The 23,010-nt window shown below is 44.8% G+C and overlaps 1 protein-coding gene across 6 annotated transcripts in view; it reads right to left on the bottom strand.

Moving 5' to 3' along the window:
• Window positions 1-4,453: 4,453 nt before the first annotated feature.
• Window positions 4,454-23,010, bottom strand: part of LOC147629496 (uncharacterized) — a 38,747-nt gene continuing 20,190 nt past the window's right edge. For 5 of the 6 annotated variants that reach the window (XM_086812753.1, XM_086812754.1, XM_086812756.1 and 2 more), the window contains 9 exons: window positions 12,140-12,174; window positions 11,979-12,028; window positions 11,663-11,815; window positions 11,223-11,446; window positions 9,001-10,910; window positions 7,176-8,913; window positions 7,003-7,089; window positions 5,000-5,065; window positions 4,454-4,920 (listed from right to left, as the gene is read on the bottom strand). In XM_086812753.1, coding sequence (XP_086668879.1) covers window positions 5,001-5,065; window positions 7,003-7,089; window positions 7,176-8,913; window positions 9,001-10,910; window positions 11,223-11,446; window positions 11,663-11,815; window positions 11,979-12,028; window positions 12,140-12,174 — 4,262 coding nt within the window. In that variant the 3' untranslated portion in view covers window positions 4,454-4,920; window position 5,000. The remainder of the gene's footprint in view (window positions 4,921-4,999; window positions 5,066-7,002; window positions 7,090-7,175; window positions 8,914-9,000; window positions 10,911-11,222; window positions 11,447-11,662; window positions 11,816-11,978; window positions 12,029-12,139; window positions 12,175-23,010) is intronic. The other variant, XR_015267956.1, reaches the window with a different exon arrangement.

The following is a 23,010-nucleotide window of genomic DNA, read 5'->3' as shown; positions in this document are numbered from 1 at the left end:
AGCAGGTCACTCATATGTTGATGGTGACTCTAGTGGCTTTGAGCAAAGCCTTGATGAGGAGCTTGGCATTCCATCTGTGGTTACTCCTGGTGTAAGGAGAAATGAGGGCTATTTTGAGGACACCTAATAGTGATACAGGTGTACGTAGGTCTACGAGGGTTAGGTACCTTGTTAATGACAGGTTGAGATATGAGGAATATACAGCCCATCATTATGCTTACATGGTTAAAGCAATATAGGAATTGGAGTCCACTTGTTTTGAGCAGGCACTTGGAAATAAGAAATGGGAAGATGCCATGAATGAGGAGATGGCAGCATTAGATTCAAATGCAACATGGGAGTTAGTGCCTTTGCCTCTAAAAGAAGGCAATTGGATGTAAGTGGGGTGTATAAAGTCAAGCATAACACTGATAGTTCAGTGAGCATGTATAAGGCAAGATTGGATGCCAAAGACTATGCGCAGACTTATGGCATTGACTATGAAGAGACATTCATCCCAGTTGCAAGAATGGCAACTGTGAGAGCTGTCATTGCTATGGCTGCAGCAAAGGGTTGGTCTTTACGTCAAATGAATGTAAAGAATGCCTTCTTGCATGGTGATTTGCAAGAAGAAGTTTACATTATACAGCCACCAGGTTATGAGAGTGATGCACACCCAGATTTTGTGTGCAGGTTACGCAAAGCCTTGTATGGCTTGAAGTAGGCAGCTAGAGCATGGTCAAACAAGATCGAGGAGTATCTTGTTACCATTGGATTTCAGATATCCGATGATGCAGATTTTTCACTTTATGTGAAAAAGACAGATAGAGGGATCATGCTATTAATCATCTATATGGATGACTTGATTATCACTGGTGATAATGATCTTGACATACAGGATGTTAGGAGGCTTTTGATCCTAGAATATGGTAGGAAGTCCTCTTTTCACATTATGCATAAAAATGAGTTATGTATTAATTTCTAAAAAATTTGAGCATGAGCTGCGATATTTTTTGGGCATAGAGGTGGTGAGATCACCTCATGGCATTTTGTTATTGCAAAGGCAATCAATTTTGTTATTGTTTGCAAAGGCAATCAAATAGCTTGGACATGTTGCCCAAGTATAGTATGACAGGCTCTAAACCTATTTCAATGCCATTGGAGCAGAACGCAAAGCTTTCCACAGATACAGGTGAGCTTTTGGAGGACCCCACTACATACAGGCGCATAGTGGGTAGCTTGATCTACATGACCATTACTAGGCCAGACTTGAGTTACGTTATTAGACTTGTGAGTCAGTTTACACAGGCCCCTAGGAAACCACACTTGGATGCAGCTAGACAGATTCTCACGTACATAAAGTTCACAGTTCATTATGAACTTTTGTATGAGGCTGGTATAGAGATACAGCTACATGGGTACACAAATGTTGATTGGGCTGGTAGTGTTGCATACAAGAGATCTACCAGTGAATTTACGTTCTCATTTGGGAGTGCTGTTGTGAGTTGGAACAGTAAGAAACAGCTAATAGTTGCCTTGTCGAGTACAAAGGCAGAGTGCAGGGGTGCTGCTATGGCAGCTTGTGAGGTAGCTTGGTTTCAGAAGCTACTTGGTGATATGGGTGAGCCCGTGGATAGGGCAGTTGCATTTATTGTGACAACATGAGTAACATACAGTTGGCTAGTAACCCAGTATACCCTACTGAAACAAAGCACATTGAGATGCACTATCACTTTGTGAGGGAGAAGGTTAGCAAGTGATGTGGATTTGGTATATGTCAGCACACGAAGAATCAGGTGGCTAACAACTTCATGAAGGCATTGGGCATAGAGAAGCTTCATAGGTTTAGAAGTTTACTTGGAGTGCAGTGTGTGGAATTGAGCTCTAGAAGGAGTGTTGAGATATTGAGCTCAACTAGTGCTATATGGACGGACATTGATGACCCACCTGGGTGATAGCTTCCACACTTATGCCACTAGCACGGTTGGTGCGATTATGGTTGATATGCCTCCAGTGGATGACAGACTGTGTAACAACCACTTTGGAGTACTAGACTTATGGCATAGTTATAAAGCCAGCTCATATAGTCGGATTCACACTATAGACCGACCACTTCGTATGTTATAGGAGAGTACTTTCCCTTTATGTATGTACTTTTATCTTTTAGTTATATGGTTGTAGAGAAGAGAAGAAGATGAAAGAAAATTCAACCATCTATCATCTCTCTTATGTCTTGCACTCTCTTGTGTGTGACTTACTATACATAGTTCTAGTAATAAAGGCCATACCATTTTTAAGTTTGGTCTACCTAATGTAAAAACTAGTCACTTGTATATAAGTCATTTTTCACAATAAGCAATACACAATAATTCCCTTGTAATAGTACTTTTGTGAGCTCTTCTCTTTTGCTCTTCTTGCTTGCTTGCATGTTATTGTGTTCTCACTGGATGCTTATTTGGATAGATGTGATTGCAAGTTTCCTTCTTGCATTAGCTGCTTCTTTTCCCACCTTTTGTGTGAGAGAACCATTGCAAAGGACAAACTGTTCTTGCCTCCGTCCAAGCATTGAGAGCTCTCTCTTTACCCTTTTGGCAAAAGAGCATTCCGTTGTGACAATGGAGTGAGGACGCAACAGACGAGCTAACGGACCCACACGAGAAGTTGTGAATTCCGGCTCTAAGACAAGACCCAACTTTCAACAAGGCTAAGGTAAACTTATGACTTGAATAGGCATAATGGGCTTCTTGTAAGTTTAGGTCCATTAGGTGAAAAATCAAAGTCCATCAAAACAAGAGTATCCATTGGCCAACACCTACGACCGTACCCCTATCTTTTGATAGAAAACTAAAGTAGTTACTAGGAAGGCCCCTAGAATCTAGCGGGCGGGGACCATGACACAACCCAAGACTTCCAACTAATTCTTCACCAAATGGAAAGGAAGGAAAACACAAATCTTACCTTCTGTACTTCCATTATCCTCTTGTTCACAGTTGAATCCACTTCCTCCAATCCTCAGGCCGGCGAGACGTCCCTAAGGAGAGTACTTCCATTATCCTCTCGTTCAGAGTTAAATCCACTTCCTCCTTCGTCATCCTCAAGCCGGCGAGACGTCCCTAAGAAGGAGTGTGAATTGCCGTGAGCAAAGCTCCTATCTGGTTCACTTCCAGTTCCTTGGATTCCATGACTGGGAGACAGATTCTTTTGTGTTGGCTCAAGGATATCCTCTGAGTCGGGTTCTCCACAATCCTCAAAAAGCTGGTTGACAGACAGCCTCCAAAGCCAAAGATGGGACTGAAGCAGGGAGGGGTGTGCTTACTTCCCTGCATGGATCTTCATAGTGCCAGCGGGTGGCGATTGCTTAAGTTCCGATTAAGCGTCGGCCAAAAAAGTGACTGTCGAGACTGCAATGCGGGTATGTTAGCTGGAGACGGGGAGCAGTCGGTGTGGCCGCCTGACACACATGCCCATGCATGTTAGGTATGGGCTCCTGAAGAAGCTTATGGGGACTCTGGAGTCTGCAGGGCCGACGTTGGTTGACCGAGATGACCTAGTGCGGACGATATGCAGGACACAGAGGAGGCGCTCGGACGCGGGATCTGCGTGACTTCTCCAGATAACAGAAAGGGGGAGGCCGCAAGAGTGGTGTGCTGAAGGAGCAAGGGCTAAAGAAGACGGCGAGGAGCACCAGAAGCTAAAACTAAATTTCATTTCTAAATATTAGAATTAGTTTCAAAGCCTCGACTCTTCTTGCTCATCTTGTTCGTCATGTTTATCAATTCTGAGGGTGAGTGAGGTTTGTATTAAGCTCCATGTCAATCTCTTGGAATTAGTATGTACAAAATCAATGATAGCATCGAGCTAAGAAAGCACAGGCTGATGACAGTGTAATTTCTGAGTGTTGCCTTAGAACGGTTGTGACTAAATTTTTTCCCTAAGAGGGGCTGTAGTTACAACTTACTGTAACTTTACTACTCAAATGACAGCAGAAATCATTGGACAAAATTTTTATGTACCCTAGCTATTTTTTTTGGCAGTTTGGCATGCTGTTTTGGAAAAGAAATTGTACCGTGCTTCACAAGTTGGCTAGTTGAAAGCTTCTGGAGTGTTAGTACGATCTGTGCACGGGCACCCTTTAACTTGTGTGCAAGCATTCTGATAAAGGGGAAAGAGCATGCTGTCCGTTTGGGCATTAGCACAAACACAAATGCATTCTGAGAAAGGGCATTCTGTGCGTTTGGGTGCCCACATTAGCACAAACACAAATTCATTTACTGAGACTAACCAGGTTTTGTGAGATTATGCTGCAGGTATGTTTGTCATTGTCCTACTATTCTATTCAGTCTGCCTATTTACTGACAATTTGATCTCTTGCTCCGAATTACCGACCCTCAATTTTGTTTCCCCATGCCCCTATGACATAAAATTGATGGCATTTTTTGAGGTCTCTTGGGCACAACGTCAACCAGCACAGCCATTTTAGGCATGTTTGTAAAATACCAGTCAAAAATGTTTTGTATACTTATCACATTTCCAAATGCTATTATGAAATATGACTCTGACAGAGACTCAGTTGGTAGACTCTGCATGAGAAGCCATACGGCTAACAACAACAGGGGACATTCATACAGAAAAACCAATTCTCATGCTCTGAGAAACATGGTTATGGCTCTCGATCGCGCCTTAATTTCTGGCTTAAAAACCTTACTAGGAGCAGTGCGCTGCTTTGGGTGACCCACTTTGAAGATAGCCCACGCCAGTAAATGACATTAGAAGAATGCTTCATATATGATGTAAAAATAATCGATAAAGAAAGGTGTTGAGCTTTCCAGGGGAGCATGTACAAAACTCTAGGTTTCACCAGAAATAGCATGCATTCTCGACTTGGGGGAGGTAGGAAAATTGTACAAGCAAGCTATCCAAGAACCTGTTTCTAGACAAGACCTGCATATACATAGAAAAATGTAAGCGTACACAATACCAACCCAAGGAAAAATATGTATAAAATGAGAGCATGTCAAACCTCATCTTGACTTTCCCTCGCTGCCTTTGCTCCGGAAGGAAGATAACGAAAAGAAAGACCGTGGAGCTGAAATTCAGCAAAAAGGCATTAATGCTCATTATGATACACTAAATCAGCCTAGACAGATACTGTACACTGAATCGGCCTAAAATTTATAAAAACCTCCACGTCTCTTTGAAAATTTAGCTTATCTGAGGAAAGATAACTTTGACATGATGACTAGAAAGACAATATGCACACCATCATGCAATTTGCGACTAAATTGACCAAACACACCTATCCTATCTCAGCACGCCCTAGTGATTGCAAAGTATGTCCATGGAACCTGAGATGTGTGCCTCCATGCATTTTGTAGATGAGCATGTGGGTGTCTGAAATTGAACAGAGTGTATGGAAAACTCTCTAGCAGAAGCCTTAAGTGAAATCGAATGAAATGGTGATAATTAGATATCTAGCTTCTTGCTTACTCTTACCTCATCCTAGATGGTATTGTAGGACCTTGAATTCAACCACCAGTACTATTTGACATGTAAAACAATTTTGTCATGATCAGTGGTCAGATTGAAGTCATTTCCTCCCAAGCTCTCCTAGTCGCTGGCTAATCTGGGAGGTATTGTGCTGTATTTTCACACTTGTTAAGGCACACACACATCAAAGGATATGATCCTTTCATGGCCTCTATGGACACCCATGCGAATATCTTCCTGATCTATCATGGCTGGCCGGTATTTATTGGACGCAACACCAGACTCTCCTTTGGATAATAGAAATTCATTCTCTGCACTTCGAGGACCCTCCATCTCTCGGATGCTGCTAATCTCCTGGATGACAGCCCCCTAGAACCTCACCTTGTCCTGCAAGGGTTGCTTTTCACACTTTGTGGGAAGCCCCACACCATACTATGCGAAGGCTTGGACTTTCTCGATCATGAAAGAGGCTCGCTGGGCAGCTTTGCTGTTTGCGGTTTCGGAGGTGGTCAAATATGTTAATGATGGTATTCCAAAAGAAAAAAGACTTGTATTAAGGATGAAAAATCTATTAAAAAAATCACGGCCATGGGCCGGAAGAGACATCATCCCAAAATGCAAGATTTATGCAGCCAATCTGGGATACAGTGATGCCAGGAAAGTCCAGATGGAGTAGACGAGAGGAAGACCCCATGGTCACACTTCCTCATAAAAGCAGTGCGCCTAGCTTGATAAGAATTTGTATAATATGTGCCAAAATGATGCATATGGACCGAGTATAAATATAATAGGTTTAAGTGTCATTTTTTTGGATTTGGAAAGTTACATAAATTAAATTATCTCTTACAAGCCCTGAGCATTCGCATCAGCCATGTTTCAGAGTGAGAAGCTACAGTGCTGGCATTTCTCGATGCTTGCACAAATCTTTTCTCCTCTTTGAGCCTAGCAACCATTTCTGGAGGCAAGGCTCACCTGAGGCATCCGCTTAGCCTTGAAAAGCTCCAAATTGGCCTCATATGTAAGTTTTTGACTGAATTAAAGCTAGACATGTACATCTATCCAAAGAAAGAAATACCATTCTAGGCAAAGTGTTCCAGATGGTCACAAAAAGAAATCAGATCAAGCTTTAGTAACAGTTCAAGTAGGCTATCTATGGATCTTTAGTCTTCATCTCACCTGCGAAGATCTTCTTGATCCCAAGGATTCAGTCCTCTATTGAAAGTTCTCAATTTTGTATTTCTGATCGCCCATTGCTCCATGTAAAACACTACACCAGCCTCTTTTATGGTAGTCAACAAGTCTAAATGTGCAATACTGCAGCCTATCTATGATATAGATGGCTTGTTCTAACCCAAGCATGAGGGCATGAGGGCATGGCAAATGAATCCAATGACACTTCTTGATTGATTGGTCGAAGCATTGAAGTCGCATATGAAGCACAAATTCCACACAACACCGCAAAGGGAACAAAACTTTACAGCCATCCAGAACAACAAACCTTTGAAAATGTGATGAAAAGCAGAGAAAGTGGTGAACCTTTCATTAAATTGCCTCCTGATAAATGTTCTTCCCGCAGCTTAAAGTTGGCAGGTGGGGGTGGGATGGAGCTCCCAAAAAACTGAGCTGAAAATTAGATGATAAAGGCACGTCAACCAGCAGTCAGAAACCACCACCTGAATCTTTAAAAGGTGCATCCTGTCCATACTTACCTGTGTCTTGATCAGGAAAACTGTAATGGTCCACCACATTCCCATACTCGAAACCCCTCTTCTGCATCCTTATCCTTCTAAGCGAATCATCAGAGAGTTGGCTGCCAAACTCTCTGATTTCATCTGCATCGTCATCACCTTCAGAAGTGGTTGATACAGACACACAGTCAGTTGTGGCTGTTTCGGATGGGCGGCTTTTACGCCCAAAGTGCAAAAGCCTTTTAAATCCTTTTGACGGTTCTTTGGGAGGCAGTGGCAGCATGGAGGCAGGCTTCTGAGGTCCAGTCTCTGGTATATACTTGGTTTGTGAACTGCTCCACAAAGCAGGGCTACTTATAGGTAAATCCAGAACATTGGCTCCTCCTGGAGGACTAAATCGACCCGAGACAGCACCACGATGCATGATAGAAGAGTAGGCCTGTGAGGTCGACGCAGGGGCGAAAGGGCTTGCAACCTGTCCGTGTGGCAATGAAGCTTCCCTAAAAGACATTGAAGATGTCACAAAACTAGCACTGTGTTGCGGAGACTCTGCATTTCTGTGTGCAAAGAGGTCTGATAGTAAAAGTGATCCCTCTTTCTGCTTACGGTTTAAAACTTGTAATAACGATCCTTGTGCTACAGAAATCATATCTTCTGCCGTCGCCCCTTCAGAATTTTCTTCAGATAGTTCATTAGGGCTGGCAGTGTCAGTGCATACTTTACTGTTCTCAGAGGCATTCTCAGGAAGATAATCCAAGGTTTCCACTTCTCCACTATCTGTCTGCCCATCACCTAGAGATACAATTCCATCATTTGCAATACGCATCATTGGCACAGATGGCTCCACAACACCACCAACGCCATCAATCCCACAAGCCTCAGCTGAGTCTTCTGCTGTGTTCTTAAGGTCCTCAGAATCTACTGCCATCCCATCTAGTTTGCAGTCTGTGGATGTATCTTCATCATCAGAGCTTTTGGAAGCGTCCACAGGAAAAGATGACTTTTGTTTCATAATGCCAGGTCCAGCACCAGGACCAATGCCCTGTCCCTTACGCAGAAATGGCTTGACTTCCTGAGTTGCACCTAAAGGAATTTGCCTAGCCTTGCCATCGATCAGGGGATCTGTAGCCCCTTCTTGTTGATCCTTAGGGGATCCCAATACTGTTCCATTTACTGCTTCCGCAGGTGAAACTTTTGATACAGAGATAGATGATGTACTTTTCCTTGGTATGGATGATGAATGTCTTAGTTCTTCCTTCTCTATTATGCCAGATATGGCATCACCATTAGCCACATTATTGCCATCATCAGAGAGAGAAATAGCATCACCCACAGTTCTTGAAGAACCATTGACCTTGGGATAAATCCTTGCAGAGGCTGTTGCACGCATTGAAGAGTTTTTCGACGCATCTTTCTTCCATTCAGTCGTGTTAGGAACAGCCTTTAAAGCTGAGCTATCCACATTAGCATTACTTGGGCTTGGTGATTTTCCTTGACTGGATGTTCCTACAGGATTCTTCGGAGTGGATCTTGGAGATAATGCTGCTGCACGAACTGAATTTCGTGGAGCACTTGAAGATTTTGGAAGAGTTGGTGCTGCTTTAGTGGTAGCACGTGGCTTCAATGAAGAAGCCCAATTCTTCGCTGAGCGGGGTGTTGACGCTGGTGAAGTTGGGTTGCTGTACTCAAGTGATTGATCTTGAAATTTCAAAGAGTACTCTTCTTGATCAGTCCCTTCCTCTTCGACTTTCGGAGCTTTCTGCCAGAGGAATAATGGAAAATAAGATTAGGATGTAGATGTCTCTAAACTACTTGCAGTTCTTTATTTGAATAAAATACACCATACCTGCTCCACCTGGGCAACTGAGAGACCTGCCTTTCGAGGCTGTATCTTCTTGCCTCCTGATTGAGCTGAGTGAGTGTTTTTTTTTGAGAGCCTGAGAGTCTTTGCTTCCATCTCTGCTTTTCTCCTCTCAAGAGTTTCCTGCATTGATTTCAGCTTAGCTTCTCTCTCTGCCCTCTTTGCTGGATGCTCCCCTTTTAGCTTTGCATCCCTGAGCCTCGAATATTGCTCATAAAATCTCCCTCGTTGTCCATTGTGAATCTCCTCACCAGTAAAGCTCAAAGAAGTGTACTGATGTTCAACCATTTTCACTAGAGCCTGCATGTGAAGGTCCACAGGGGTGGTCAACAAGTTGGTGGAGGATTCTGTGCCTGAAGTACGCTTCCTGCAAACAGAAATCTTTCCAGAAGTAGTGTTATTTCTCGACTGACTATCACCACCAGATGACTCTTTGAGCTTAACAGTTTCAGAACGTTTGTCAGCAACTTGCTCTTGTTTAGGAACAGCAGTCGCTATAGGCACTGTGTTGTCGTTTTCCATGGAAACTTGAGCTGACAATTTTGATCTATAAGGAACTGAGTCACTTGGTCTAGGCTGAGACTCCTTTGAACTTTGTCCTTTTGAGCTCCCTTTATCTTCTTTTCCATTTAAATTAAAACTTGTACTGTTTGGGATTGACTGGCCTTCTGTAACAGTATTCTCAATCGATTTCACAGTGGTCAGCATGACTACCGTTGCCGAGTCTACTTTGCCTTTCAAAGAAACAACTGCATCCACTCCAGCTGTCCTTGTAAGATTTTTTGCATGGTCTACTCGGAATTGATCTTGTGAATTCAGGCCAGGGTTGCTTCCAGCAATATTTTCAGAAGGCTGCTGAATGGGAGGCCATGGCTTTACCTGTTGCACATCTGCATCTGCTCCTTTTGACATGCCATCCCCCTCAGGCTGTTGAGTGTTATCGAGGTGCAAGAGATCTTTCAAAGATATTTTGAAATTTTCTCTTGCTTGCTCATCAGGTACAGGCTGAGACTGACTATTCAACACTCTGTCTGATGAAGAATCCTTGCTTCCTCCATCCTTGACCTTCATGAATTCAGGTTCTAGATGTCTTTCCACCCCTCCAGTATCCAAGGTACTTCTTTCCTGCAAGTTGTTCACTTTTGGGCTAAAAGGACTGGTTCCACTCCATCGCTTTAGTACGGATTTTTCGGATGGGGAATTGCAGCTTTCAGTCAATGCCTTGCGGCTGTCCTGTTTGACTAGCTTTCTAAAAGGAGGATCACTTGAATCTATTTTCTTGCTTTCAAAAAGACTGATGGCGGCTTGAACACTTAACCTTCTAGCAGGTGTTTCCTCTTTAGTATTTTGATTATTTCTGCTGTCAGTCTCCATGGCAGAAGTCTCTTCAGGCTTTTTGGCAGTATCTTTTGCCTTGATCCCTCCATCTTCAAAAGACGGATCCTTAGAACTCTGAGCTTCCACTGAGCTCAAGTTCCAAAGACGTGGACTTTCTACATGAACTCTCAGAGCTGGCAATGAAGAACTTCTTTCTGGTAAGGATGAGGTTGAGTGCCCATTTTTGCTGACATGATTATGACTTTGATCTCCTGCAGATTGCTTCCCAGAAGGGTGGTGGTTTTCAGAAATAAAATCTGGTACACTGATATGTGAGCCTTGTGGTGACTGGTCACTCATCTCTGGATCCGTGGGCCATCCAAAATCTTCACTGGATCTTGCTTCCACTTTTTGAGCCATTTGTTGCAAGCGAGCAAAGAACATACCGCCAGTGGATGCAGATTCACTCCTGTGATCTCCAGGGCTAAGGCCAGAAACATGCTTTTGGCTTGAATCTATGGGTTTCTGGGACAAAGCAGACTGCACAGCAGGGATGGTTGCTGCACGAGCTCCTTCAACTGGCAATACAAGAAAGATCAGAAAAATCAAGTTTCATGATGAAAGAAAGTGGCCTGTTCCACAAGGTGCCCTCTTGGTTCAGCAATTGATTTTATTTGTGGTCATATGCAACAAACATGCTAATGGAAAGTTCAGGTTCTCTCCCAAACATAACAAAAACCAAAGTGTGCTCCTGACTCCACGGGAGTCTACTCACAAAGCATCAAATCCTGAACTCCATCATGCATAGCATATAGTACATGCTATGGCATCCCCACTCATGTCATCAGTGCCCAAGAGTAGGTGCAGGTTTATGCATAAAGATACGTCACCTGAATGTTTTGTTTGAACTTTCTTAATCCCAAAATCCAGCCTTCTCTTTGTGCCATGAAGCCAGGCTGCTTCACCTGAAACCAAGTTGGTTTCATTACCACTTTCCAAGGTACGTTCATAGCCATTTGATGGAGCCTCAGTGGTTGGAGAATCCAATTTCGTACATCCTCCCTTAGATTCTGTTATCTTTCTGGATAAAGCAAGGAACTCCACACATGCATCACTAGAGACACAAAAAAAGAAGCTTGTAAGCGTTGTTAGCCATGATTGGCAGCAGAAAGGCTAACAATGCGGTTACATTACAAGCCAAGCACTTCATACAACTCTTCACCGCAAGAAAAAATTGCGCCCATGAACACAGTGGCGTGCACAGAGTAAATTTGTGAGGCATTCGTCAAACATAGGAGCTCTAAAAGTGAGCTCATGCATTATCACATACTTAAGTCGGTCAGCACCAAAATGCTCCGCAAAAGTAATAAGATCAGCAATGTTTTTGATGTCAAATCCAGCAGCCTTTGCACGAGAGAAAGTCATTTTTTGTTCCTGATGTAATGCATTCAAGCGAGCTTCCATTGCTCTCAACGGCTCCCTTCTGTAAAGCACACGGAATGCCATATTCAGTGTACATTTAACAAATGCAAGCCAAGATCAAACTCAATTGAAAGTACTGCTGATGTCAATATGTGGAAACCCATGCTCTCAACGGAACTGCATTACCGGCATCTAAAACATAGATACTTAGTAAAGGCACTCACTTGGAAGCATCAGCTTCATTGTCCTCAGCTTCTATTGAATGACTACCTGGCTGTTATTTGTTTTGCAAATCATACCACAGCAATGCAACTCAATGAATTACCATTAAAACATCAAGATACAGTAGAAGCAGACACATTTCATGCTTGGAAAATTTTCATACCACAGTATGTGTGCCATCTCTCCTTTTGTGAAAACCTGTCAATGGTTCGATATGCAACGACATATCAGAAGGCTTCATATTAAAGTCAAGGCACTCTTTACAGTTGTTTGAAAATATTAACACTTGCAACTTACACTTTAACCGTGATTAAACCACCAGGCACTACGGCATTTTATGCACATTTATGCTTGTCCTCTGCTGGCCGACTGCAGGTAGGGGTATTTAGGAGGCTATAAATAGGCAAGTTCATTTCCTTTAATCCCTTTGCTCACAATAGCTCTGATACCATGTAAGGGCAAAAGGAAAAAAGGACCAGATGTATGAGAGATTAGAGCAAACCAACACAGCATGAAATGGATGAACGAGTGTATGTACAATAATGAATGTAATCATGTACAAGAGGCCCTCTTATGTGAGGTGACTCTGAGTAGTAGACCGTCGAAGAAGCAAAGACGAGGTCGGAGCTAAAGCACGGTTGGTGACGAAGGCTCGCGTCGAGGACAACGGTGGCACTCCGTGAGGTGGGTCGGTGTCGAAGGCTCGCGTCGGTGGATGCGGAGGCCCTCCGAGTTAGTAGATGTTTGTAGTGGGCAGCGGAAATATAGTGGTGCAAGCTCTCGTGACAAGGCTGCTGCGGTACCTGAGGGGTGCAGACTCAGGTGACGAGGGTGCTCCCGAGCAGATGGTGGGCTGCTGTCCTGAGGTAGGTAGTGAGCAAAGAATGGGCTGCTGTCCCGAGGTGTGATGATGAGTAGAGAGGGCTGCTGTCCCAAATTGATAGGTGATGATGAGCAGAGACAGGGCTACTGTCCCGAGGTGTGCTTGGACTGCAGGAGAAATGCAGATTTGATGGATGCACAGAGGGCTGCTGTCCCGGGCGGATGGTGCTGCTGTGCAGAGGAAGGAACCAACGGCAGCAACTACAGAAACACGGGCTGCTGTTGCTGTGTGCAGAGGAAGGAGCCGACAGCAACAACTGCAGATGAACGATGATGATCCAAGCTACTGCAGAGGTAGGCCGGCAGCAGTAGATATATTGTGTCTTTTCCAGATTTATGACATGTGGCTTATATATGTGAAAGGGTTGCTGGTCGGCCCAGAGAAGGGCTATCGGCTAGCAGCACAAGACCAAAAAATCCAATAAAATACCCTTTTACGGCTGGTTGTCACACACCACCCCAAGGGCATCATACTTGCACCACGAGGACATTCTTGTAGTTCTCAAGGGCATTATCATAAGAGGTGTACAGGTCCAAGCAAGGTAAACGCAAGCATTTAAGAAGCATTAGGAAGGTCAAGCATGCATTAGGTGAATCCTCAGCATTTAGCACATGGAAGTTAGGTCCTCAAAGGAGTACTTCAATGGCTTCCCAGGAATAGGAGGTGCACCCTCAATTAGATGCTTCGATCAACCTTAGTAAGAAGTCACCAGTGTGTTAAGGGACAAGAGTATGCAAGTAAGGGGACAGCACTGGAACAAGATGCACATTTTCAACGTCAGTCACAATGCAGATTCAAAGGTATGACAGGGATTTCGGTTAAGTTGCCAGGGAAGAAGTATGACAAGTTGGAGTCCCATTGCAGTCAAGGGGGCACGATGACATTCATCCAAAGTCAAAAGATAGTGAAAGTTGGATTCCCATCATCAAGCTCAACAGGAGGGGATGTTGCCATGCTATTATGTCGTGCTTGTCGGCCACGCCCACCACGATCCCAACCACGGCATCCTCACCATCGCCAGATCAGAGCCATTATTGCTCGGCATCAGAGGCGCCTACCTCGCTTCTACGACCTCTCCATTCTAGACAGCCCCATGGCGGAGATACTTGATCTAAGGAGAGGGCAACACTTCAACTGATCAGCATACATGGATCTACCTGATATACATTTTCCAGTATTTTCTACTCAGTATCATCTCGGAGTCTTACAGTTCTGTTCTTATAACTGTAGGACAATCAGTTTATTGTACTTTTTAGTCTCATTTAGCTGTTCTCTTTGATGAGACACCAACTTCAGATGTACTCTCAGTTTTGGTCTCATAGGCCACTATGGCCTCTTAGAGACGTTAATATATCATTTCATTTCTCTCTATTTTCTGCACATCTTCATTCAGTTTTGTGTGTTAATTCCGTCGCGAAAAGTGTGCTGATCTCTGAGCATTGAAGTTACCGATCTCCCCCGAAGCTTCCGCATGTTACAGTGGTATCAGAGCCTACTTCACGTGCAAAGATTCAGCAAAGAAACCAGATTTTTTTATCGCTCGTGTAGTTGGTTTTCAGACGCCGGTGGACTACCCCTTTCGGAGTGACTCCTGTCCCTCGAAGGACGGTTGGTTTTCAGCCTCCGGACGTCTCCCACACACATAGTGGATGGTTAAATTGTGCTCCGGAAAGGAAGTGTGTTTTCCTGCTATGGCGAGCTTCGACGACGAGAGAGACCAAGAACCTTGGGACCAGAGTGCACCGGGCAGCCCAGCTAGGGCACTAGGCTTGAGTGTTACAGATATGTTCCAGCAGATGATGCGAGCAATCGCAGACCAGACAACCAAGTTGGAAGAGCAGAAGGCGCAGATTTTGGCTCTGGAAGAGCGTACTCATTCTCCAGCGTCGCGTTTTCCATCTCCTCCTCCCTCTCCTTCCGTGTCCCAGATTCCAGATCCTCGACATAGGGACCCTCTCACAGGGTCACGACCGCAACCGAGCTCTTTGCTTGACTTGCAGATGCATGCATTGGAGATCTGACAACGTGAAGACGAAGCCATGCGACGTGTGGAACACGAGCGTTACCTAGCAGCTTTGGACGCCAGATTAACACCGGCAGCGCCCTCAAATCATTTTCCTGAGAAAATGAACTTCAATAAGTATAATGGTAAACTCGACCCCACAACTCTTTATTCATGGTTGCATCAGTTTGAAGCTTACTTTGCCGCAATTACAAAGACTGATACCGACAGAGTGATCTTAGCCAGTTCATACTTGGAAGGTGAGGCCATTCCTTGGTGGACTCAGTGGGCTCATGCCCACACCAGATTAGGTATGGCAGCTTATGCGTGGGACAAGTTTGTCCGCGACCTTAAGCAGCGGTTTCTATCGTCCCACTAACTTGAGCGACTCGAAGACGAGTTCAGGGGAGCGCGTCGAAACGCGCAACTAGTCCTTCACTTTGCCAATAGAATTTCGACTTTATGTTTGCAATTAGGCTTATCTGATTCGGACAAGAAAGGGCAATTTTTGTATGGCCTTGACACGCAAATCCAATGGGAAGTGCGTATGTTTAGGCCAGCCACCTTTGAAGATGCACTCTCGCTTGCGCATAGTGCAAAAATGAAGCATAATGGTGGCAAGCCCAAGACTTCCCAGCCGGCTACTCCCAAGGCTACCGCCTCGGGCGGGGGGGGGGAGAAAGGCCAGAACCAGACGGGGTCTTCCCCAAGACAAAGCCCGGGAGCCTCTGGCTCCAAGAACTTGAACAATGCGTCTAAGCTTACTCCAGACCAGAAAGCGGAGGCAGACAAGACAAGTGGCAAGTTGAGTGCTAAGGAGCTTTCTCAGTACAAGGAGGAGGGTAGATGTTTCTTTTGTCATACAAAAGGACATACTTCTCGAGAGTGTCCTAAGAAGCCTCCAAAGCCCACCGCCGCTGCCTCCACTGCTTCCGTGGTGAGCTTAGCTCCCACACAGACCCCAGTGGCTGCCCCTAGTTCTTCAAATCCCGGTGCTTCAGTTGGGGCAATTATTAGCCGGGAGCTCGAAGATAAGCAAAAGGGCGCCCATGACCAGGAGTATGAGCGCAACGAATTGCTCAAGTCCTTTGGCTACATAGGTGGCCAGAGAGTCGTCGTTGTCTTGTTTGACAGCGGCAGCACGGAGAATGTGGTCACGAAACACGCCGCTCAACGTACCCGTTTCGTCCTGACTTCGATGGACAAACAGGTTGAGGGTTTAGCACAGGCATGACAACGAGTGTCAAGTATGAAGCTCTAGGTGCTAAATTAGTTATTCAGGGCATAGAATTTGTGCGTGATTTTATGGTTGCCCCTCTTGTAGGGGTATTCAATGGTTTCATAAGTTTCTTCCCAATGTCAAGTGGGACAAGCACACGTTCCAGATCAATCGGAAAGTGTCAAACGCCCTAGTGACCATTAAGTGTGAGCCAAGAATTCCGAACTTTCCGCTCATAAGCAACTTGCAGGCTAAGCGAGTAGTCAGGAAAGACACACATTGTGCAATAATATACATCCAGACAAAAGCCAGTGCTTCCGAGACAGCCCAGACAGTAGCCCGTGCTTCCGAGAAGTACTCGGCTCTCCATGAAAAGTTCCATAAGATTTTTCTTCAGGACAGTCTCCCTCCCTAGCTCCCCCCGTCTAGACCGGAGGACCGGAAGATTGACCTCCTCCCAAGCTCGAAACCCCCGAGCAAGTTTGTGTATCGCCTTTCCAAGGCAATGGAATCGGAGTTGGACCGCCAACTCCAAGAATTGTTGCAATCTAGCTTCATCCGCCCCAGCGTGTCGCCATTTGCAACACCGATCTTATTTGTCAAGAAGAAAGATGGGTCTTCTCGATTGTGTCGATTATCGTGCACTCAATAAGCTTACTATCAAGAGTAGATTCCCGATGCCTCGAATAGATTATATTCTTGAGAGGCTGAATGGAGCAAAGGTGTTCTCGAAACTTGATTTAAAGAGTGGGTACTGTCAGAATACGCAACGGAGATGATGACCAGATCTGGGAACACAAGAGCAAAACGCATGCAGAAAAAAAATACAGCACAAGAGAGAGAGAGATATAGGCGTGTAACTCTGCTCTATATACACAAGAAGATCCCGGTATATCATACAAAACTGGATGGGGGGACTGGGGGCCTATTTATATGGCCCCATATACCAGTCGGCCTGTGCTACAGGCAGCCGACTGGTCCTGAATCTCCACGACCAGCATATGCAGCCAGTCGGCCAGTTGTGAGGCAGCCGACTGGACATCCACGACCTGCAACAGCAGTCGGCCAGCTCCAAAATGGGAACACACACATGCTGATGCAGTCGGCCAGCAACTGGATCCTCCTGCCAACTCAGGGCTACCTCCCAAGCCACAGAAAAATGGGAAAAAATAGGGGAAAATGCGGAGAGTGAGGAAAAATGATAAAACACCTCATAAGGGCGGGCACACCCACAACAAAGGCCCAGGTGTATAAAAAATAGACAGGAGATAACTTCTAACACCCCCTCTCAGCTCCTGGCTGTGAAACCAACCACAGGGAGCTGGGGTGCCGCCTGAGCAAATCCTGAGATAGCGACTTCGTGAAGAGGATGTCATCAACAACGATCCGCTCACGAACAAAGTGCCTCTGGATGACCATGGGTTCCTCCAGTGGAAGCCCAATCCTGCAATGCAACCTCTGCACCCTCACCACCTCACAAGCAGGCCGGTACTCTGCCTTTGTCCGCGACAAGGCAAAAGTGTCACATGCACTCTGCACTCAGTGCATTGTGTGGGAGAAACAGGAATTAGGGTTAGGTTAATGTGGGAGACATACACAGAGAAGAACAAGGGAGAGAGAGAGAGAGAGAGAGTTGTGGGGATAAGTCAACTCATGAGGCATAAGTGTGTGACTCCCCTATCACACATGTATATTACACTAGTACACATAGTGCACTTAGTACATTAAAAGTACTAAGTGTACTATGTACTATAACTTATGGGCTTGTACACACTATAAGGGTGGGCATAGTGCCTTTACCCCAACAACCTCCCACTTAAAGGCAAAGTGCCCTTAAGTAAGGAAAAGAAAAATCAGCATGTACATGATAATATACAAGGCCATATCAAGGCTGAAACTGGCCTCATCCAATGCCCATCAAGTGTCTGCAATGAGCAAACCGCTCCGGAGGCAAACTCTTCGTCAACAGATCAGCCAGGTTGTCATCCGTATGAATCTTAACAAGCTGAATTTGCTTGTTCTCTATCACCTCTCTGATGAAGTGATACTTCACATCCACATGCTTCGTCTTTGCATGAAAGACAGGGTTCTTTGCCAACTGGATGGCACTCTGACTGTCACAATGCAACAATGGAATATCCCCTGTATAGCCCAAATCAACCACTAACCGAGATAACCATAATGCCTCCTTGCAAGCCTCTGTGGCTGCAATATAACCGGTAGTAGACTTCCGGTTATCTGGATGACCGGCATAATCCGAATCCGTGTAACCATGCACTAATGCATCCTGTTTGCCAAAGCAAATGCACAAATCCTGTGTGCCCTTCAGGTATCTCATGACACCTTTCACTGCTTCCCAATGCTTCTTGCCAGGGTTGGCCATGTATCTAGAAACCACTCCCACTGCAAATGCAATGTCCGGCCTAGTAGCAACCATGGCGTACATGAGACTGCCACATGCTGAAGCATACGGAATCTTGGCCATATCAGCCCTGTCTCTATCTGACTGTGGGCTGTCCATAGCACTGAGTTTCACATATGGAGGCAAAGGAGTACTAGTCTTCTTCCCCCCGTCCATATTGAACCTCTGCAAAACTTTGCCAATGTATTCCTTCTAAGACAAATACAACACATGCTGATTTCTGTCCCGAAGTATCCGCATACCCAAAATGTGATTTGCATCACCCAAATCCTTCATATCAAAGGTCTCATGCAGCCTCTTCTTCAAGGCATCCATCTCTTTACGAGATTTCCCGGCAATCAACATATCATCAACATACAAGATGAGGATCAATAGACTGCCATCCAAAGCTTTCTTGGTGTACAAGCAGTGATCTATGTCACTTCTCCTGAATTTCTGAGATTTCATGAATGTATCAAATTTATGATACCATTCTCTTGGTGCATGTTTGAGCCCATAAAGACTCTTTTTCAGCTTGCATACAAGCTTCTCCTTTCCACTAACTGCATAACCCTCTGGCTGCTGCATATATATCTCCTCATGGAGATCACCGTGAAGAAAAGCAGTCTTCACATCCATCTGAATCAAGTCCAGATCATCATGCGCAACCAAAGCCAACACAGCTCTAAGTGTGGTCATTTTGACCACTGGAGAGAAGATCTCCTCAAAGTCCACACCATATTCCTGCTTGAAGCCCTTAGCCACTAACCTGGCTTTGTATCTTGGCTTTGCATCAGGTGCAACTTTGAGCCTGTATACCCACTTGCATGGCAAAACCTTCTTGCCTGCAGGCAAATGCACCAATTTCCATGTTTCATTTTTGTACAGAGAATCCATCTCTGACTTCATGGCACGCTCCCATAGAGCTTTGTCTGCCCTCTGTAAAGCCTCCTTATAACATGAGGGCTCCCCACAGTCAGTGAGCATCAAGTAGTCAACCCCTGGAACAAACCTGTCACAGGGGCTCTGGAGGGTCTAGTGGACCTCCGTACCCAATGACCATCATTTGCAGGTTGCTGTCCAGCCTGCATATCACCCATTGGTGGCTCCTGTTCCATGCCATAAGGCTGAAAAATCATGCCCGGTATCTCCTCTAACTGTGGTATATCCATAGGGATATCTTCTGCCATCTCTGGCTGTCCATTTGGACCATTTTCAGCACCATTTAAGGGCTGGTTTTCCTGCTGTAATGGCTGATTTACAGCCCTTTGTTGTTGTCCATGATGTCCATCATCATCAAAGATGACTCTGCCAGGCTCCTGTTGCCTTGCAGGCTCCTTATACATGCATGTTTCATCAAAAATGACATCATTGCTGCGTATGATCTTTCTATTCATGGGATCCCAAAGTCTATACCCCATTTCACCTCTGTCACCATATCCTAGGAATATGCATTTGTGAGACTTAGGATCAAGTTTGGTGCGCATTTCCCTGCGTATGTGCACGTACGCAACGCAACCAAACACTCTCAAGTGCTTGTATGACGGAGGCTTCCCTGTCCATACTTCTTCTGGCACTTTCCCACCAAGCCTCGTGTTAGGTGACCTGTTTATAAGGTGAACGGCTGTCATAACAGCTTCAGCCCAAAAACCATGAGGTAATGCAGCATGTGACAACATAGAACGGACCTTCTCCTGAATGGTCCTGTTCATCCTCTCTGCTGTCCCGTTTTGTGGAGGATCATAAGGAGTAGAGAGCTCCCTCTTGATGCCTTTAGCATCACAAAAGTCCTGAAACTGTTTGGACATGTACTCTCCACCATTGTCGGAACGCAGAGATTTCAGTGTTTTGCCAGTTTGATTCTCAACAAGAGCAACAAACTTCTCAAACACTGAGAATGTATCACTCTTCAAACGAAGAGGATAAACCCACACCTTGCGTGTGGCATCATCTATAAAAGACACAAAGTATTTTGCCCCTCCCAAAGAAAGCTGAGGCATCTCACATACATCTGTATGCACAAGCTCTAACTGAGCATCTTTTTGTCCAAGAGCTTTCTTGTGGGGGCACTGTAGTTGCCTACCATATATACAATGCTCACAAAACTGAAAACTTGAAAACTTTAGAGAAGGCAAGTAACCCAAACGAGACAATTGCTCCATTCCTTTGACACTCATGTGTCCCAACCGGCTATGCCACATAGAAATTTCCGGCAACTCGGTTGCATTTACATTAGCATGGTGACAAACACCTGCATGCATGAAATAAAGAGTGTCCACCTTAGAGCCTCTGGCAACAACCAGTGAGCCCTTACTAATCTTCCACTTTCCACTACCAAATGTGGTAACATAATCAGCATCATCAAGCTGTCCAGTAGAAAGCAGATTCTTCTTGATCTCAGGCACATGCCTGACATCATGGAGCATAAGCTGTGAGCCATCTGAAAACACAAGCCTCACATCACCTCTGCCAAGAATCTTGCATGCATGGTTATCACCCAAATAAACCACTCCTTCATTGCCAGCAGTATACCTGACAAACAAGTCTCTGCAACCTGTGACATGAAAGGAGGCACCTGAATCAATGATCCATGAGTGCATACCATGACCACCTGTAAGAAGTGAATGGGCATCAAGTGAAGAAGTAAATAGGACCTCATCCTCACTGCCACCTGCATGTGACACATTGATTTTTTCAATCTTGACTCCACTTTTGCCCTTTGGCTTTACATCTTTGGCTTCATCTTTCTCTTTGTCTTTGCCTTTTCCCTTTTCCTTTTGATCATTTTTCCATTTGTAGCATTGCTTTTTAATGTGTCCCTTTTTGCCACAATAATGGCATTCCAAATCCTTTTTGGAGCGAGACTTGCTCCTTCCCCTTTCTTGGCGTTTTCCCCTTTGCTGGGATCTCCCACGTGCATTCATTGCATTGGACTTTCCAACAGAGTTGTTTTTCCTGTTCATCTCTTCTTGAAGAAGAGCACCCTCAACATCTGCATATGACAGCATAGCATGCGAATTGCTAGTGGCTGTCCTGAATGTGTCCCAACTCTCTGGCAAAGTGCATAACAAAAAGGTGGCTTTGAACTCATCGTCCATTGCCAACTTTTGATTAATGACCTGGCTGACAATACCATTAAACTCATTCAGATGGGCTGTCATAGACGCCCCTTCCTTCATCTGAAGACCTATGAGTTTCTTCAACCAATACACTTTGCTTGAGGCACTTTGCTGGGCATACAAGTCCTGCAATCTCTGCCACATTCCCCAAGCTGTCTTCTCTTCACGAATGCTGAAAAGTAATGAGTCTGACACAGACAACATGATAGTAGATCTTGCCAGCTCATCCATATCTTCCCACTCTTCAGCAGTAAGAGAAGCGGGCATTACACCCCTTTCTTTGATAGGCTTGTGCTGCTTTTTCTGGAGCAACACATTGTAGCACTGGGTTTGCCAAATATCATAATTATGCGAGCCTTCAAGCTTCTTGATGTGAAGCAATGAAGAGCTCTCACCTGTGGTTGCCATAGCAATATGCAACCTGTCAATGCCTGACTCCCTGCAAGTGTGCAAACACTGCACCAAAAGCACACAAAGTGCTCTCAATTTTTCTCCCAAGCTTTATCTCCCACTGCGGAAGCAAGAATGCAACTTTTCTCCCACTGTATGTGATGAAAACACCAAAATCTGGTTGCTGCAGATTTTGGACAGCACCTTAAATGTGCTCTATTGCCCTTCCAAAGTACTGTACAGCAGTACTAAGTGCTCACCAATGATGTACCAAACCTGTACCGGCAAGTACAGCAGCTGAAATTGAACCTTTTGGTCACTCAAAACAGTGTACAGCCATGCCAAAACATGCACAAAGCTGTGCCAAATCTGTACCAGCAGGTACAATAGCAATAAATGCTCTCCTGGCTGTCCAAATGAGTGAAAATCAGACTTTTACAGTCCTGTACACTGCATACAACAGTCCCGAACAGAAATTGGGCAAAAGCCCCTTGACTGCAAGCTGATTTTTGAGAATTCAAGGCATAAATGTCTTGCCTGCTGCTTTGCCAAGCTCAACAAGCATAAAAACTTGAAAAGCCCCTTGATTTACAGATCAATTTCTGATCATACATGGTACATTGACGCACATGAAGGCATCCAGAGTGTTCACGATGCTTTCCCCTGGCCACATATACATCAAATACATGAAAGCCCCTTGATTTACAGGCACATTGAGTGCTTGTAAGGCATCAACACATTATCCACAGCATCAAATGCAATTGCCTGCATGCAAATCAACCAAATCGACACAAAAGCCCCTTGATTTGCACTGCAATTTGTTGCAATTTGCTGCAATTTTGCCCAAATGTGCGATTTTTCACATCATACAGCATGTATGAGTGCTTAATTGCACAATTACATCAAAAGACCCAAATTTCGACATCCAATTTCCTGCAAATTGATCCTGATTGTGACCAATGTCCTGCAAATTGATCCTGATTGTGACCAATGTCACCTAATTTTGCCAATTTTGCTCAA

This window comes from Cibotium barometz, chromosome 18 (assembly GCF_041138505.1).
Source record: "Cibotium barometz isolate CiBa-2024 chromosome 18, ASM4113850v1, whole genome shotgun sequence".
In the NCBI taxonomy this organism is placed as follows: domain Eukaryota; kingdom Viridiplantae; phylum Streptophyta; class Polypodiopsida; order Cyatheales; family Cibotiaceae; genus Cibotium; species Cibotium barometz.
This window is presented reverse-complemented; position numbering and strand designations above follow the sequence as displayed.